The sequence below is a fragment of the Eurosta solidaginis genome, chromosome 1 (assembly GCF_040869045.1).
Source record: "Eurosta solidaginis isolate ZX-2024a chromosome 1, ASM4086904v1, whole genome shotgun sequence".
Lineage (NCBI taxonomy): Eukaryota > Metazoa > Arthropoda > Insecta > Diptera > Tephritidae > Eurosta > Eurosta solidaginis.
The window spans coordinates 66,332,985-66,353,638 of record NC_090319.1 but is presented as its reverse complement, the minus strand read 5'-3'; the positions used below and the strand labels follow the sequence as shown (position 1 = coordinate 66,353,638).

At 37.6% G+C, this 20,654-nt stretch overlaps 1 protein-coding gene across 11 annotated transcripts in view; it reads left to right on the top strand.

Annotated features, from left to right (window-relative positions):
• LOC137233982 (cyclin G-like) overlaps nt 1–20,654 on the top strand; it is a 247,226-nt gene that overhangs the window by 41,454 nt on the left and 185,118 nt on the right. For 10 of the 11 annotated variants that reach the window (XM_067757644.1, XM_067757600.1, XM_067757581.1 and 7 more), the window contains 3 exons: nt 7,148–7,240; nt 7,320–8,778; nt 8,837–8,947. In XM_067757644.1, coding sequence (XP_067613745.1) covers nt 7,148–7,240; nt 7,320–8,778; nt 8,837–8,947 — 1,663 coding nt within the window. The remainder of the gene's footprint in view (nt 1–7,147; nt 7,241–7,319; nt 8,779–8,836; nt 8,948–20,654) is intronic. The other variant, XM_067757660.1, reaches the window with a different exon arrangement.

The window sequence follows — 20,654 nt, the reverse complement described above, 5'->3', positions numbered from 1 at the left end:
GACACTTTATTTTCATGTGAAACATCTAATTTACGCACACCAGCATGGATTTGTGGCAGCACGCTCGACAGTTACGAATCTTTTAGTCTTTACAGAGGATTGCCATTCGTGCTTTCGGAATGGTCTTCAGCTTGATACGATTTATACTGATTTTTCTAAGGCGTTTGACAAAATTTCTCACTTAATCCTCATTGAGAAACTTGCATTCCTGTGTTTTCATTCTAGTATCCTCAAATGGATAAAATCTTATTTACATAACAGGAGTTGCATGGTTGCTATAGATGGGGTATTCTCGGATCCATTCATTGCTACATCTGGCGTGCCACAAGGTAGCATATTAGGTCCTTTATTATTCATCTTGTTTATTAATGATGTTTCTTTTTGTTTCAACTCGTCTAGATTTCTCTTATATGCCGATGATCTTAAAATATATTCTGAAATAAAAGACTCGCGTGATTCATCGGCGCTTCAAAGTGAAATTCTTAGATTATTGCGCTATGAACAGGCTTTATATAAATATTAACAAGCATTTCAAAGTAACTTACTCTAAAATGGTCAAGCCTTTGGATACTTGCTATTGGTTGGTGGACTCGCGTATTTTGATAGTAAATTAATTTTACTACTCATTTAAACTATATAATTACAAATTCTTTTAAAATACTTGCCTTTGTGAAACGCCGCTCTTCTAATTTTTCAGACCCATATACCTATAAGCTTTTGTACTCGGCCTTTGTCCGTTCCAAACTGGAATACGCAGCTGTCATTTGGAGATCATACCATTTAGTCCATATAAATCGGCTGGAGAAAGTCCAAAAGTGCTTTGTTCGTTTTGCCTTACGCTCTCTTAACTTTACTGAACTGATTCCGTCGTACGTTGCTCGTTGTCGATTAATTAGTTTGGTATCGTTATCCGATAGGAGAACGCTGTTATCGGTTACATTTATTATTGATCTTGTCTCTGGCAGCATAGATTGTCCTTCCTTACTTCAGCTAGTTATCTGTAATGTGCCCGGCAGAAATTTACGGAATTTTGTTGTTTTTCGTGTTGGACTTAACAGAACAGTCTATGGCGCCAACGCTCCCTTGAATAGAATTATGTCTCATTACAACTATTTCTCAAATTTTCTGGATTTAGATTTAAGGTGTACCAAATCGGTTATACAGTTCAAACTAAAAACCTATATTTTAAGTAATACTTAATTTACATTAGTTTTACTATATTCTTAAGTGTCTGCTGTATATTAGACATACAAGTAAATAAATAAATAAATAAATATTAACATCTCACGAATCGTGTTTCCACTACTTAGCTCTTCGTCCTCTAAAGAAGAAAATCTATGTGCGAAAAAATGTAAGTTTTGTTATTAAAGTTGTTACTCTTACGGTCCCTGTTCCCTCAGTTGTATCAGCATGTTTAATTGCCCGGATGATTGCTGCAATGGTAGGTAAATCCCCATATTATGTAATTATTACAACAAATAGCAAAAAACCAGAAACCATTCAAGCATCTGCTACAACTAAATGCTCACAAAGAGTGAATTAGGCCCAGTTTATCATTAGTTGGTTAAGCTAAGCTTAAACTAGGTTTGCTTAAACTCTAGTCAAATTTAAACTCCAGTTAAACAACTGAGTAGTTTTTCAGTCACAGTTTAATGCAGCCTTTGGGGTAGCCTTTTTTATACGCCAACATTGGTATTTTATTATCTATATAATTTGTAGATACGATAACTGGATTTTGTTTACCCAACAAACATTTAAAAGATGTGTCTCCAGCGAATTATATATCTAGTTCCGGAGGTGATATCCAACATCATTATTTAATTATTCTTAAACCAGATAGTTCTGATATTGATATCCAAATCCATATAACAGCCTTTTAAAAGGTATATTTGTTTTTGTTGTATTCGAACTTTACTCTTTAAGAATAGCTTCAAAAGTGAGGCTATGGTATTGGTTGGTTTTTGCAGCGTGAGCAAGTTAAAAATAAAGTGCAAGTTCAAGCTATTTAAAAATACATAAAACATTATTGTATTGAAATAAATAAAAATGAATATTGAAGTCAAATGTATTTACTTCATTTTGAAGTAATTTGAGGGTCTTTAGCTTGTTGTGTTTTTTTTTTTTTTTTTTTTTTTTGTTATTTAAAATTTCACCAGTGCCTTTATTAGTGTTTATTTGCACAAATATTTAAATTTAAAATTTTAGCTAAAGGTTTAGTTGGGTTCCTCACCGTTCTCACGTTGGGACTTATATTTTATTATTAGTCAAAATTTTGAGATTCCAAAGTGTTAATATCATCTGCCACTTTCTGCCACTAACTATGTTAATATACGACATTATTTTATCCAGTCGACGATATGCAAATGTAAACTTTTGTGTGTGTTTGTTGTTTTGTTATTGTTATGTATGCAAGATATTTTAATAACTTTAATTTCTTTATTTAATCCTATTAAACATTGTACTTGCGATAGTCACATCTTACCACATCTACTTACTTTTTGTATACATGCGGTGAAATAGGGAGGTTGTGGGTCGGTATGAAGGTATCAACTGCACCAATTTTATGAAAAATTAACTCTCACATATTTATAAAGCTGTGACCAAAGTTTCATGTTTATATCTCTACTGGAAGTATTTTTGGCCACCAACTCCATATAAGACCGACAAGTGTGCTTTGAGAGATTTTCAGAAATGTACAGTTCTCAAATGAATATTGGACATGTTTCTCCAGTACATATCCTACATTGGATATCGAGTTCAGGTTAAGTTGACAAAAAAATCTCCAAGGTGGTACCACCAAAGCCAACATCTATTTATTGTGATAAATAAACACCTAATTGATAGAAGTAATGAAGCGTAATTTATCAAAAATAAATTATAAATATTTATTTGATTTTCGTGAAAATACTGTAGTATTGGAATCTTACACTTGAGACAAGTCAAAGAAACACAACTTGAGAACGATAATTTTTTCAACTTAAGTAATAACATTTTTCGCTTTATAAAAAATTCCGTCTTTTGCTGAGTAAACTATGATTTTGAAGTTTAGCCACTTTTTCGTAACAACTCTTGAGATTTTAGAAGTAAGCTAGTTATCATCATGAGCTCTAATGGTACTCAAGCCCAAATACTTGTTATGTATATTCCACGCCATTACGAACGACCGCAAATGACCTATAGGTTAATTAGAGTTTATCCCTGCCAGATCGGCCGCTTAAGCTCAGCTTAAACTTCAGTTAAAGTAGACTGAAAAACTGCAGAATAAGTTTAAGCGTAGTTTAAATGACAAACTGGGTTGAACTTGTTCTGAAAAACTGGGCCTTATGTTAACTTGCAAGATCTCTTATGAACGAGTTTTTCCAACCGCAATGAGACCGCTGATGAATATGGTATGTATATATGTAGTTGGCTAGACTGCATGCGGCAAGCGTGAAATGATTACAGCAATGGTATTTTATAGCATCTTAGTGCCAGTTAAAGCAATGGTAAGGTGACGTCTCTGATTTCGGAAGTAAATGTGACACTGAAATGTTTGTTGTAAATTAAATGTTGTTTATTATTCCCACTTCCACTTTCGTTTTCATGAAAATTTGCTGCAACAAATTAAAAACTCCGTTTACCATAGATTATGTACCTGAGATTACTGTAGAGTACCGTAGAAAGTGAAAAGTTCATAGAGCGGGAATCACACTAGCCCATTGTACTCAAATCTGGAGAAGAGTTGGAGTCATCTTCATACATGTTTCACGAAAATGCTAGCGACAACAGATCCATAAGCCTTAACTCCTTAAGGATGAAAGTCTTTGAAAGCCTTTTGGATATGATTTTGTTCTGTTAACTTTTCTACAAAGTACATAATTCATTTATATTGGAACCGTTATCCCTTGTTTCTGCGATGTGCATCTTCAGTGTCATTTTTCGTTTGGATATCCACAGAAGGGCAGCCCCAAATGGTTCAAAACTGATTCTGTCTCGTACGTGAAGGACAGATCAACATCAACTGTCATTCAAGAACTAATAGGTAGAAAGGTCCATACATTACTAAAAATAGCCTCTGTCAACCTTTCTGGAAGAGAGCGAGCTGTTATATACAACCATGTCTGCAAATAGTCGCAAGCAATGCTAAAAAAAAGATAACACAAACTTACAAGCTTCGGTAACAACTACCCATCGCAACATTGCAGCAAGAAGGAGTTCTCTTTCTGTTTCTGTGGAGGAAAAGTTTAAGTGTTAGGTTAGGTTAGGGTGAACTGGTCGGTACATGAGGACCTCACATAGACTGAATGAGTCCGTAGTGTTACCAGAAGTTTATTTAATGACCAAACTGAAAATTCTATCAAAAACGAGGACCTATGTAATAAAATAACTCCGTCCTCTTGGCAAAAAATAAAAGACTTCTAGGACCTATGCCACTTGCTTCTTCTAGATCTGACAGCTGCATCGTGAGCTTTTTACATCTGCTGTCAGTGACCAAGCCTAATTTAAAGGCATTTGACGCCTGAAGGCAGTGTTCAGTCAGAATACCCGTCATGAGTCTACAGTCCTTCTTTTTTCAATGCAATTTTGGTAGTCTAAGGTTTATAGCCCAGCGCTTGGACCCACGCCTTTCCCGCTTGGTTGATCATTTGCACCTCTCGCCTTCTCTTAATCTCGCCCAATATGATTAGGACGTCTACGGAGCAAGCGTCGAGGGATGCGCCCTTTACAACTAGTTCATCCGTTTTTTCATTCCGATCTATGCCCATATGACCTGGAACCCAGTATAGATGTATGCCTTTCACCGATCCGATTCTTTCCAGGGATTGCTTACACTCTAACACAATTTTAGATGCTGTGCTATGCGAAATTATTGCTGTGTTAGACCCACTCCAAATGGTGCTGTACTTTCTCTATCTGCGCAAGTATTTGGACGTCGAGATTGACAGTTAGCTTAGCTGCAAAATTCATATCGAACGGCTTGGAAAAACAATGCAATGTACAATGTTAAACAGCTGAATAAAGTATAGCGAGCAGCTTTCAGCGAGGTAACAGTTATGTATATTAGGTCGTTCAAGAAGACGCACTAAGCGAACATATTCCTTAACCAGTTACCTTTGAACTTTAACATATGTGAAACAACCGACTGGTTTGCAGTAAGACCTCGTTAGTCTGCCTGTTAGAGCTCAAGATAATGTGGTCGAAGTGGTAACCTCAGCAGACTTTCTGACATAACTCCGACATTAATTTGTACATCCTCGCTGAGTTTTCTTCCTTGATCAGTTAAGGTATCTATTTCAGCCCGTCTTCCTGATTCGGCAGCTTAATTTCCCATTGGATCGGTCAGGGTAGTAAGTAAATGCAAGATGAAGCCTCAAGCATGGCGCTGACAGGAGTTCCTGGTTACGGAAGCATTGAGGACAACGGGAAGGAGTTACATCGAGGAGGACTAAAAAACAGTCATTCACATTGTCCGTTACGCCTAGCAAGTCATTCCCAAACAGTACCATATAGTCCTGGAACTTCTTTATTGGCTAAATTTAAAGTCAAGTAGCAACTGTTCACAGTTACACATCGTTCACAATCCAAATCTCAGCAACAACAGTATCGTCAAAATTACGATTAATTTCTTATCTTTTCAGGTTCGCTGATGGCACTGTGTTCAAGGATCATTTAGTCTAGCTGCTTATCAGCTAAGCACTATTTAAGTTGACTTCGACGGAGGTGATCACTGGCACTACAGTATGGCGCGTGCTTCAGTCCCTGGAGGATGGTTGAGTTTCTGTGACTCACGCATGCAGCATTTTGGCTTGTCAGTACATGCTGAAATTACGTGATAATTTTTCCCATCCTTCTAGCAAACACAAATCCTGTTGTGGCTTTTGAAATCTTCCTTTGAATGTCTATATCCAAAGCCGCTGCATTAACGTTTTATATCCGTCCGTTGCTTGATGCTAAATGGGACTCGACCCAGGCAAAAAAGTCCTTTTTTAAGAGTTCGATATCACAATTTGCCCCCTCCCCTCAGGTATTCAGATAAGAAAGGTAGTAGGAGCTGCTCATTTCGGAAACCTGTTCGGCTTCAGAACCAATAAGCCAGCCCAGGGAGATGGGATATGTCCCACTTTCTCCATTTAGATAGCTCTTGTGTCGCGACAGCTCTCCAACTGAAGGCAATATCAAGCCAGAACTAGCTTCGAATCGGCGCCTAGCGTTTTCTTCGAGCCCTCATTTAGGTGATCTTTTTTTATTCTTGGCACTTAAAGAGAAGCTACTTCTGTATATTCTTGGACTCATTGGCTTCCAACGCGCACAGATAAACCAAGTATCCTATGGCAAGGGTTTTTGGGTCCATCGTAACGTTTCTTTTCGGCCTCCTAGCCACCTTTGAGTTGGTGCCTGGCACGTAGAGGCATTTTCCGTTGTTGGCTGTCAAAAAGTCTAAACAATTTGCCATATTAGTTCTGGGGCTGTATTAGTATGTGTGAGTTTTAAAATGTACACTTTTTATTCACATAATTTGGTAGAAAAGAAAAATGTACATTTAAAAACTAACAATTACTGAATACAGCCCCTGATTTTCACCATTAAAGCTTACCGGTTGTGATGGAGCAACCGCAGGATACACTCGCTTTCCTATTATTATCAGAAATGGCGATCTCAGTAATTTTTTTTTGCTTTTTTGAATGCTACCTTGTCGCCATTTTACAGGTCGCTAAGGAAGTCCAGAACTCGGCCTGAATATGGAGTTTCCTCAGCCGACTCTGCACCGCCAATTTAAAGGTGCCTTAGCTTCCATGGTTTTAAAAAGGCGGAGATGATGGAATATTAACACCACAGCAATTTCGACTAGCTGTTACCCTGAGGTGGCATAATATCGTCACCGTCAGCATACTTTGCCATAAGGAGCATCGTCATCAGATTCTTATGGGACGCAATTTTGAGGATAGTACCACCGTGGCCCTCCTCTCTCGCCGCTTTTAATTATTTATTGCTTATTTGTATCCTGTAATGATATTTGTAGCTGACAGACCACAAGTCTTTCACTATCCGCCAACTTGTATACGCGGTGTTGGCATGAGTTCAGCCGGCACTATTAATATTATTATCGTAACTCTTACGAAACATGAACATGAACAAGACCTAATGAAATTTTTTTTCTCATTTGCAGTGCTCTCAGTCACATTTCTCTCTCAGTATTATACACAAGCGGCCAGCGTTGACTCAGATGATGACGAGCCAAGGCACTTGACAAACAACCAATGTAAGTTCACAGATAGTCAAATAGCCTAAAGCCTTTTAGTTTAGTATACTGTTTGGATTCACATCTACTTTTAAGGCAGCGTCTTTTTTTCAGTCGCAATCGGACTCACCATTCTCCAAAGGATACGTGATGGCTAAAACTTCGAAACGAGTTGGACGTGTGGAAACAAATAAAGTAAAACAAAATAATCGCCTGAAAGCTGGCGGAGAGTCATCATCTTTAGATTCAGAATCAGATGCTGATTCGGTATCTGAAAGTAGAGATGCCGACTCGGAGGATGACGACGATGATGATGAAGATGAGTACTATAACGATAGCGATGATGAAGAGAGCAGTAGCACAGATAGTAGTAGTGATGAAAATATTCCGCGACTACTCTCTCAATCGGCAATCAATCGCATCTCGGAAACTTTAGGAGCACTTAATACAATGGGACATTTGTTGGTGGATATAACGCGCGGTGGGCAGCATGAACCCAAACCTGAAACGTATCAAGCGTCTGGTGTGGAAAATGAGGTGAATATTGCCACTAGTACTGTTAGTGGGATGAGTACAACAAGCGCTATAACGACTACTAGTACAACGATGGCAGCGCCATCTAGAAAATTTAGTGACGTAAATCCGACAGCTAAGATACTTGCGCCACCGTCACATGAGAGTAATCTCGTAAACGAGCAAAAAATGACCAATTTAAAGACATTAGTTAAGCGCGAGGGAGAAACACAAACGCCAGGGAATCTCATGTTCGTTGAAACCAAAGATACCAACAAGAAGAAGAAGAAAAAGAAGAAGAATCGGAATAAAGTTAAGAAACCAGCAACGGGTGCGGGTAGTCAAACGCAACAACTAGAAAAACTACCCACCACAATGCGACCAAGCACGACTACCCACCCGACAACCACACACTCAATAGATCGTGTTGATCAGTTGCCAGCGACTACTGAAGATGTGATCTGTAAAGACGCCGAAAATTATTGCAAAACACCCAACGGGCGTCCTGGCCGCTGCGAAGATCTGAGTAGCTGTCCCGCTTTATTATTGAACTTAAGCAGTTTACGTGAATCATTGTGTTTCAAAAGCCTTTTTGTACCCGGGGTCTGTTGTCCATTGCCAGAGTCTTCAACTATGCTCACAACACAACGTCCACTAAAGTTGACCACAAAAGCGCCAGTTACTGCGATAGCAACAAAACGTCCAACTACACCACATCCAGCATCATCACCTAGTTTGGTGTTAATACCACAGTTAAAACCCTCAACAACCACCACAACAACAACGACTACACCAAACCCGCTGGGCAATGAGTTAGAACTGCTAGGCAACAATAATATTGTAGATCCAGAAGAGTGTGGACAACAGGAATATTCCTCGGGGCGTATTGTTGGTGGAGTTGAAGCACCGAATGGTCAATGGCCATGGATGGCGGCAATATTTTTGCATGGTCCCAAACGTACAGAGTTCTGGTGTGGTGGCTCGCTTATTGGTTCCAATTATATTTTGACAGCAGCGCATTGTACGAGAGATTCGCGTCAGAAACCGTAAGCTATTTTAATTTTTTCCCATTTGAATACTTTTGAAGTCGGTGTCATATTTTAGTTTTGCTGCGCGACAATTTACTGTACGTTTGGGTGATATCGATTTATCGACCGATGCTGAACCTTCTGCGCCAGTTACATTTGCTGTGAAGGAAGTGCGCGCACATGAACGGTAAGTGGTGGAGAACAAACTAAAATTGGCAAATATTCAGGTACTTGTGACTTTTGTTACACCGACTGAAAGATAGGAAGTGGGTTTTGTCGAGGGCTGACGTAGCATTCAGTCAATGCAGGATCGGAAAGGGATACAACGAACTCCAACTGAGTAAGAATACAGTAGTTATTTTTAGAGGTGTGACTCACACCCGACGATGCGAACGATGCAACGAATATTGATAATAATTTTTCGCCTGAGCCTTCGAACAGGGAGGAGACAATAAAAACATCAAACAAAAATGTACCATCAACTCTGTATCAAAGTCCAGATTATTTAAACGAGTTTGATATCGGTACCATTAATAATGAGTTTTTGCGATCTGAAGAAGTCAACGAAATAATTCCGCGAGGTAATCAAAAGTGCCCTTTTATTTTTCCACGTGATTGTCATGACGAGGCATTTCCCACCGCGTTGTTAAACAGAATCTTGCCAAATGGAGAGAAAGAGGAGCGTGACTGGTTAGTGTGGAGTGCCAGTAGCAATGCTTTTTATTGCCTGTCATGTCGTCTGTTAAGCGCCAATATTTTATTTAAATCTACCTAAAATTTGTTGTCCTGGCGGATATTCGAAATTCCAGGTATGGAAGAAGCTATACGATAAACTGCCATCACACGAAAATACTCAAGATCACATTAAATGTTATATTCAATGGCGATCTTTACAAAATCTAATTCAAAAGGAGGCTACAATTGATACACTTATCAATGAACAGCTAATCGCTGAAACTCAAAAGTAGAAAGAAATTTTATATAGAATTTTGGCCACTATTTTATTTTTTGGTGAAAGAGGCCTATTTTTCAAAGGCGAAAGTATATATCTTGGTGAAGGAAAAAATTGGACATTTTTTGGGCATCTAAGATCTCATAAGCCAATATGATCCGATACTTAGAGATCATTTGGAGAAAGTTAGGATTTCACAACGACAGCACAAACGTTTACAAGTTCACTATCTTTCCCCAGAGATTCAGAACAAGTTTATAGAAATTTGTGCAAAGCATGTGAGGGAAACTATATTAGATCAAGGCAAGAAAGCCAAGTATTTTGCTATCATCGTTAATGCTACGCCTGATGCTAGTCACGTTGAACAGAATACGTTCATTTTGCGCTAACTCCATTTCAATTCGAAAGCAACAAATTTTACGATTCAAGAACGGTTTTTGGCTTTCGTGAATGGTAACCAAAAAACTGGTCAGAAAATCGCTGATCTAATTTGCCATACTCTAGGCAAACATGAAATCCCATTAAAAGATAACGGCGCCCATATGAAAAGAGCTTACAACGGAGCACTACGTCATACTCGAATGCTGATTACTCGCTTTGTGCAACCTACAGTCTCAATTTATGTGATATTGATGCTGCAGAATGTTGTACCGCTGCAATTACTTTCTTCGGAGTTGTACAAAAATGTTTTACTATTTTCAGCAGCAGTCCACAACAATGGGACGTCCTCAAAAAAAATGTACCAAGCTCTCTTCACAGTCTTTCAGACACTAGGTGATCGGCTAGAATTGAGGCAATTAGACCATTCGCAAACCATGTTCCAGGATTAACACAAGCACTAAACTCATTACTTAAGCTTTATTTTACTGCACAAGCATACGGAGATATTACCGGCATTCTCAAGTACATCAACAAGTACGAATGTATCTTGCTGCCCTCAATTTGGTTCAAAATACTGACTACCATTAATGAAAGAAACGTCGTACTCCAAGCTAGAGACGCCACCATAGATGTTGAGGTCCGACATCTGGTTCCCCCCATAAATTAAGAAAACAAAAATTCGGAAACACATTTTTTCAGAAAACATTAGTCAGAACCCTTTTTTCAGAAACAAAAATTCAGAAATCAATATTCAGAAGTCAAAATTCAGAAAGTAATCAGACAGCAAAAAACATAAAATTTTTTGCTGTCTGATTAATTTCTGAATTTTGACTTCTAAAATTTGTTTCAGCCTGGAACACAGCAACGTCGAAGAAGGCGTTATATCCAATCGAATTATGGAATACGTATAATATCACCAAATTGGGTGAAGTCCGTACAACGTCATTCGAAGTGCGTTTGGGACACGCGCTAATATATTTAATTTTATAAATAAAATAAAAAACGAACGTGCAATAACAGAAACAAAACTGCAGCAATTTTCAGCTGGGGCGAGTCATATCGGAAACGCAAGATAAAATATAAGACTTCGTTTTTTGAATATTGTAAATTCATTTGAAAAAGATAAACCCGAAAAGATTTAATTAATTACATGCTTGCTATTGCACACAATTTAAAATTTTAGATTTTAATACTTTTTCTTTATACATAATTCCTTCCAAATAAACGAACGTTTCTGAATTTTGAGAAAAATTTAATGTTTTTCTGTTTGCCTTCTGAAATTTGACTTCTGAATTTTCACTTCTGAAATTTGACTTCTGAGATTTGACTTCTGAGTTTTGACCTCTGAATTTTGTCTTTCTGAAAAAAGGGTTCTGATTAATGTTTTCTGAAATCTGAATATTTGTTTTCTGAATTTATGGGGGACACCAAGACATCTTGATGCCTTATTAGCTGATTTGAAACAATTTTAAACGAATGCAAAACAGTTGCTATTCAATTGAACATCTCGCCAAAGTTTCCGGACATTCGAAAGAGAAAACCCAAAAAACATTTTGAAGATAATGGAAATGAGATGATTAAAGATGATACAGAGTCTGATTTTAAAAACAATACATTCTTGGTGATCGTGGATTCGGTAATCACTGGCATTACTGAACGATTTGCAGCTATAAGAAATTTAAACGAGACGTTTTCCTTTTTGTGGTAATTTGAAGACATGGATGAAACTACTATTCCGGCGAGTGCAGCAAAATTTGTCGGAAAATACAAGTCGGACGTTTCTCAAAGCTAAGAATGCGAAATAATTCACTTGAAACACATTTACGAAGCAAATTTTGATAATGGTTTGTCACCATTGGAATTGCTAAATGTCATCTACATATGTTCAAAATCTGTATACGATTTTCCCCAACATTTGTGTTGCTTTACGTATCTTTTGCACTATACCTCTCACTGTAGCTAGTGCAGAACATTCTTTCAGCGTCCTTGCAAGAATCAAAAGCTTTCATAGATCGTGTTCACCTCAAGAGCGAATTTAAGGACTTGCTACGGTTTGTGTTGAATCCGTTTTGGCAAGACAGTCAAATTTTAATATTAATTTACAAAATTTTGCAGCAAAAAAAGCAAGAAAACCACTCTTTGATATCCGAACCATCTATATTGAATAATTAAAATTTATAATCATCATTATATTTATCAGAAATGTACTAAAATGTTACCAAATAACTAGAAAAGATTATTTGAAACAAAATGTGGCTGTTAAAAGAGAATTTTATTTTTACGTTACAATAAAACAGTATAAACAGTAAATACTCTGTGTTAATTTTATTTTTAGCACTTAGTCCAAAAATCATTTAGTTGATGTGGGAAACAATTTTTTTGATGTCATCCATCAATAGTGATTCATGAATGAGACATCATTAATTCAAATTAATGCAATGTATTAGTGGATTTTTTATAGGGTGCTCGTAAATTGTTTAGTCCCGGGGAGTGGGGAGCGCGAGAGCAACTCACTGGGCTTGTTAATATGAACTGATCGGAGTAGTTGAGAACGAACGATGTCGTTGATTACTACTACGGTGAGATGACTGATCTTGCAATCGCAGGGCAGGCGAACTCGGAAGTAGCTGAACAACTTAGGGTGGTCAAGGGCACTAGTAAGCAGCATAAGCAGAAAGTATGGGAAAGGGGGCCAGAGGTGAGAGGTTGTATGATACTAACTGGGCAATGGTAGTAGCAGTGGTGGAACTTGGGGACGGCAAAAGTTGAGTAGCAAATGAGTATGGTAGTATGGTAGAGTCGGGGCAACAGTTAAGTAGCGGTTAAGCAATAGCAGCAGTTAGCTGATGAATCACGTCCCCATAGCGGAGTTGGAGGAATGACAGCGTCGGTGTTGATGGACATGTTACACAGATTGATAGTTCACATTCTCTTTGACTGCTTCTCTCAGTTCGGAAGTCATATTGCATTTGATGAGAATAAGATACTAAACGTAGGTGCTGACATTCTTGTTGCACACCAGCACCTCCACTGTCAAAAGCTGTTTGGTAGGTGTCCAAATTGAGAGCAGAATTGTACTTGTTGGACACGTGCTGTGGACTGAATGGGAAAGTGCACCCTAGAGGTATTTCGGCAGTTCTCTGAGGAAATGCGACGATATACAACCTGAGCCAGTGTATAAAAGGATATTTTAGAGTTTCATTGGAGTATTGGGCTACTTCTGAAGTAAAAGGGCGAACCAGTTCCGAAAAATTATGGTCCAGTTACAAAGCCGGTAGTTAAAAAGCACTTTGATGTCAATAAATAAATCTTCTACATGTAGATAAAAGGAGACTCAACGAAGGTTTTGGGGAGTTTTAAAGATTTTGATCCTTTGCCGGATGGGTACTAAGTCGCGCGAACTGTTTGCTATGACCAGGGCGAACCTCCTGGGTCACATTCGTGAGGTTGATTATTGTTTAGGAGAAGTCATAAATTGCGCCGCCAGCCCCTTGAAAGGGTTACGCTCAACAACCTCTTGAATCCCAATCGATAAGTAACTAGCTATACCCGGCGTACGTTGTAGCGCCCGAGATAGAATGAGTGTTGCGTTATTTTTTCTGTTTTGTTTGTTGATAATTTAGTTTATTGTTTTATAAATTGAATTGAATTTTGTACGCATATTTGGTGGAATTTTCGTTTAAATCCTTTTATTATTGCATCTTATTGTAATTCATATAGGTACGCAATATTTTTGGTTCTTTCGTTCGATGCAAAGATAAACAAATTTTCCAACTCTGGAGCAAGCGACATATAGCTGGCCATGAGAAAAGCATGGACCCTCTAAATTTAATCTTGCAACAGAAAGCGATTGTCCATCTGATTTGTTGATTGTAATTGCAAAAGCAAGGCATACAGGAAACTATAAGAGCTTAAAATTGAATGGAAAATCTGTAGGAATCATTGGGATCCGTGGTATGAGAACGTCTTCACCTTTGCTTTTACCGCTGATGATTGTTGCTTCGATTACATTCGGCATTAATTGCTTAACGCAAAGTCTGGTTCCATTATACAATTTTGGTGGGTCTAAATTCCGAAGAAGCATGATTGGTGAGCCAATTTTCAAAGCTGATATATGCGCAGGCTGGAATGCCTGGTGGTTCTGAAGAGTTTAGAAGTTCAATTTGACAACTCACAATTTGATCTTCATCTGTAGGTATGTCGATCGATTTATATTTCGTCACTTCACCAAGAATTTGGTTTTGAATCCGATCATTGATTTTGTCTACATGATCATTTTTGGGACCTAAGATTGCTCGTTCACATAGCCAAAAAAAAAAATTTATTTTAAATTCTTAATTCTGAAATATGAAAAAACTCCGTCTTGATCGAAGGAACCTATATATTTAGATATGTAGATGTGGATAGGCTGAAGCTAACAAATTTTTTTAAACGGCGGAAGATTACTCAACATCCAAAAGGAATAACAGCCAAACTGAACAATGCAGTCAAACTTTAGGTCTTAAAATAATAAGTTTGTACTGCACCATAGTTCTGAAAAATCCCATTTGTAGGGAAGGTGCCACGCCCCTTTTTCCCAAATTTCACATTTTAATGGAGGTGTTAGGACTTAACGTCATATAGCTCCTTACCAATTTTAATTATCCTTCCATTACTATATCCAGAGATATGCAGTATGATATATTCCATTTGTATGGGGGGTGCCACGCCCCTTTTTAGATTTTGGTTATATTTTAAATATCTTGATATAATGAATAATAGCCACTTTTTTCCATATATGTAGGTAGGTGTACCTACATTGCAGTTTTGTACTAAAAACCTGAAGGAAAATAGGTAATATGTTGATCAGAGCTAAGCCAGACGTTATTTTGAGTTTTATAAAACCGTTCCACTGCATTGATTTTCTTTCCGAATAATTGTGGAAAAAATAAGGTTTCTTCAGAAAATTTCTATAAAAATCTACCACCTATTTTTACGTTTGCGTGGTAGAAGTGGTAGAACTTATATTTCAGGAAAAAAGGTGGTAGATCTACCACTTTAGTGGTAGAAGTCCGAACACTGCTCACAGTTGAACTGCATACAAATTAACGGAACACAAGCGGGGTTTGTATAACAAATACAAAGCACTAGAAATGTTCAGCCAGCAGCGAAATGTGACATACGTTTGTGTATGTGTGCCGAAGCCCCTCTCATAAACAATGTACAAACCTCGGTGTTTATGTTTACTCTCCTTCGAAAAAAATTTGCAACTTAGAAGCACGACACAAATCGAAAAATTCGTATATTTATTCAAAAAATGTTGTACACATGAAATGATCTCGAGACGCTCGTCACCCAGAGAAAAATTACCACTCATCAGCACTGCTTCCTTTTGGTACCCATATTGAAGTACTCATTAACATCTTCCATTTGAAACCCATAATGTAAAATACATCCTAAGGTTATTCTCATCCACGTTTTGGGCAATATCTCGAGGCCCTAGTCACCCAGATGTATGAAAATTTCCCTATGCTAAAGAACTCATCAACAGCTTTCATTTGATATCCATATTGTATAAACACATTCTAGGGGTATCTGGGTCTACGTTTTGGCCTATATCTCGAGACCCTAGTCATCCAGGGGTACGAAAGGTATCCCATATTGAGCTTCATTTGATACCCATATTATACAAACACATCGTAGGGTTATCCGGGTTCACGTTTTGAACTATATCTCAAGACCCTAAACAATTTAAAAACATTTTTTTTGCTAAAAACCTTCCCCTATTTGATCCCTATAATATGAAAAGAGAACGAATAAAATTGGCCTCCAATCGGCCGCAAAACATGGACAGGAACGAACCTCATATCATTTTTATATATATAGACTAGCGTGTACCCTCGCCCGCTTCGCTAGGCAATAAATTCAATGATTTGCTGAAAGAGAATAAAATTAATACGAAACAAAGCAAATTCTTTGATACAATTTCATTCGAACTTTATTGTAACACTTTTTGGTAGACAACGTTTTTGGTTTTTCCATCTTTCGCGTAAATGAATAATGACGATGGTTTGCCTACTCGTGAGCAAGCTACATTCAATTGTCCATGAGAAAAAATTGGGTATTCTAAATTAATACCGCACATTTGTAGAGACTGTCCTTGCGCCTTATTAATTGTCATAGCGAAGGCAAGGCGAATAGGGAACTGCAAACGTTTGAAATCGAATGGTAAGTCCGTCGGAATCAGTGGAATTCTGGATATCAAAACGTCTTCTCCTTTGTACTTCCCTTTCAAAATTGTTGCTTCGATAACGTTACCCATTAGCTTCTTCACAGCGGGTCTGGCAACGTTGCAAAGTCGTGTCACATTAATGTTGCGCAGCATAATAATCGGTGCTCCAATTTTTAATCGTAAATTTTGAGGTGGTATGCCTGGCAAATCGAGTGAGTTTAAGAATTCAGTTGGATAATTTACGACATCATCTTGATCAGTAATAGTGTCCATTAACTTATATGTAACTATGCCACCAGGTATTTGACCCAGAATAGCTGCATTTATATCATTGACGTCCTTATTTTTCCCAGCTTAAATTGCTCCTTCGCTGAGCCAATCATAGTTTATGTAATGTTGAAATATGTTTGGAAATACACTCTGCATCAATGCCTCTTTAGACTGTGAAAATGTGCAGAAATTGTTAGGCAATGTAATCATTCCTTTTGGATCGACAGATATTTGGCCATTTCCGATTTTCAGTAATTGCTGTTAAAATTCAGCTGCTGACGGATCGTTTTGTAGTTGAACACATACGTTTGTAGTAAGTGTAAGCCTGTTTTCATGTCTCCATAAATACGATGATTTTAAACATGCATTGATTTCATCTGCAGCCGTGGATTTTGGGATCACAGGTAATGTTTGCCTGAAATCTCCAGCCAATAGGATCATGGCACCTCGCTGTTTGGCTTTCTCGTAGATCTTTCAAAGTTCTATCAAGTGCTTCCAATGATTTCTTGTGTGCCATAGTACACTCGTCCCATACGATGAGCTTACATACTTTAAGAACTATTGCCATTCCAGATGTTTTTGAAATATTACATGTTTGGGTTTCATTTACCTGCATATTCAAAGACAACTTTAATGGAGAATGTGCGACCGCCTTCCAGTAATGTAGCCGGAAGAAACGAGTGCCAATGCAACGTTATTATCTGATCGAATTGTTGCTAATATCAATGAAATCAAAAAGGTTTTGCCTGTTCCCCCATGAGCATCTAAGAAAAACAATCCACCAGTTTCATGGCTAACATTATTCATGATTGTATCATTCAATTTCGTTAAATTTGATGTTACAAATGTGTTTAGTTCATTACAATCATAATGGTATTCACACTCCAGGGGCCCTATTCGCTAACTGTGAGTTTTAAAGTGTACATAAGAAATTGTGTAAACTTTGAAATTCTGATTCCGTAAAGCAAAACTGTGAACAAAAAAACTCACTGATAAAAACTTCGTGAGTTGCCTTGGCAGCCTGTGTACACTATTGTGACATTCAAAACTCATACGCACTGTTGCAGAATGACTTTTTTGTTTTCATGGCGTTTGATGAATATTTTCTCACTGACATAAAACTTTTACATTCAGCGCTCATTCAGCAAAACAATGTGCACAATAATTTACAGAATCGCATGAAAATTTAAAGTGTAAATTGTGTGTGCAAATGAGTTTTCAATGAGTATACATTTTTCAGTTTTTCACAGTTAGAGAATTGATCCCCAGTTCTCGATTGAACATATGAGCATGTATTGGACGATTTGCTGCTGGCATGCCCAATTGTACTAACGATTTGTTTGACATAGACAAACAAATGTCGTCAATCCTTATCAATGCTTCATTGTAAATTTCCAATGTGAATTCCAACTCATAATTTGCAGTATTTCGACGTATTTGGTTTCAATGGATTAGTTGGGGAGCATATTACAATTATTATCGAAAATAATGTTCGTATTTGACGTGGACTGGCTATTACAGCTGAAACGGCAAAGGTATCTCCCCAATGCTTATCATCCTCCAACATATTTAATTGTTGCCATGCTTCCCGATATGTAGCGCACAATTCACCATTAATTGTTCTTAAAGTTTGGAATGATGTTGGGCCACGAACATTAATTAACAACAATCGCAAGTAAAAACACTCAGCATTATTTGGATGAACTGCATAAATGCGTCCTAATATATTGAGAACACATTAGGATGACCTTGAACTGGTTTTCCTTGTATTCGCCTTTTAAATGCTTTCCTGGATTTATCCAATGCGAAATATTGTGGCACTTCTGCATATAGCAATGTCCTTGCAAAATAGTCCGATTGACATAAATGAAAAAAGGCAGTCAAAGTTGTAGACGGTGAGCTTGTTTCTCTAAGCGCTGCATTTTCAGGAGTAAAATAAACGCGTTGGCCATTTTCAAGGTGAACCGCTAAATGAAGGATTGTTGGATGTCTTTCGTGTATTGGGAATGAAAAAATTCGCCATATCGCTTCGTTACTGCTTATATAACGCCCCATTTGATATTTTGGACTGCACCGAATACAGCCATATCGCTTCCTTTATTTATACGTTAATATGTGCTTTGAATGTTTTGGACAACAATGGACAATATGGGGCAATCCAACGTTTGCCAACTTCAAAATTTTGATTTCCCATCTTAATTATCGTTGACTTACCATTGTCATCAGTGGATCGACGACGATATGCCAGATATCCATCGTCACCCGTGAACGTATCCGAAATTAATGCTCGTGGGTATCGCTTCGAACATTTTCCATCAATCATGCACGGCTAGTTTACATTCAATGCACCGCAAGGTCCATGTATCATATTTTTTGTGACGGCTTCGAACAAATCTGGATCAATCGTTTGATCCGGTATTTCAGCTGATATCACACTATCAATTTGATCCGGTGTAATTTTATCAACCAACCAAATCAAAATGTGTGCGTGCGGTAATCCCCGCTTTTGCCATTCAACGGAATACATATAACAACGCACCTCTCCAAACACTCTATGTTTGACAATAAAGTCCATAAGTGATTTTAGTTTTAGTTTGAAAATACGTGCAGTTATGTCGCGTCGATCTATTGGGGATTGGCCAGAAAACAAATGGTCTTTGATTTCACTCCATTGCGGATTGCATGTAAAAGTAATAAACAGATCCGGCCGTCCATAAGCACAAACATACGCCATGGCATCCTGTGCATATTCATGCATGTGTTCCGGGCTACCAGTATATTTTTCTGGTAATATGATCATTCTACCGATGTCATTCACAATTCCATCGTTATTCACGGCATCCCGTAAGTGAATGTATTCTTCGGACCGTAACTTAGTCTGGTTGAATTTGATATAGTTTAAGCGCTCGGTCTCACTTTTTGCATACATATCCACGACAAATTGGTGGAACAATCTTCTGGATTTCAGAATGTGAGATTCTTCATTTTTACGAATCATTAATCGATATGAATAATAATTCACAGCGCTAAATTTTTTATTCGTTTCTGCGCCTGGCTTAAAAAAAATTACATTTGTGAGATTATTATTATCATATGTGAATATTTTTGATGTGTAAACATCTTTGCTCACGATATGGAGGAATTTTGAATGTAATATATAAGTGTAAGATGTAAGATGTAAGATGCAAGATGTAAGATTTAAGATGGAAGATGTAAGGTATGGGTGGGTATGAGTATGTATATGGAGGATGGTATGGATATGGGGGATATATGATGGAAGATGTAAGGTACGGGTGGGTATGGGTATGTATATGGAAGATGGTATGGATATGGGATTCTTCATTTTCACGAATCATTAATCGATATGAATAATAATTTATAGCGCTAACCTTTTTATTCGTTTCTGCGCCTGAATTAAAAAAAAAATCACATTTGTGAGATTATTATTATCATATGTGAATATTGATACCCATAATGTAAAAACACATCCTAAGGTTATTCTGATCCACGTTTTGGCCAATATCTTGAGACCCTAGTCACCCAGATGTATGAAAATTGCCCTCTGCTAAAGAACTCATCAACAGCTTTCATTTGATATCCATATTGCATAAACACATTCAAGGAGTACACGGGTCTACGTTTTGGCCTATATCTCGAGACCCTAGTCACCTAGGCGTACGAAAAGTACCCCATATTAAAGTACTCATCAGAAGCTACCATTTGATACCCATATTATACAAACAAATCGTAGGGTTATCCGGGTTCACGTTCTGACCTATATCTTAAGAACCTAGATATTTAAAAAAAATTTTTTTTGCTAAAAACCTTCCCCTATTTGATCCCTATAATATGAAAAAAGAACGAATAAAATTGGCCTCGTATTGGCCCCAAAACATGGACAGGAACGAACATCATTTCATTTTTATATATATAGATTTTGGAAAACACAAAAAACCTGATTATTTAGTAAATAATACACCTAGAATTTTGAAATTTGACGTGTGGCCTGCTACAGGGGCTCTTGATAAAAATTTGGAAACAAATTTTAAAATGGGCGTGACACCGCACACTTGTGATAAA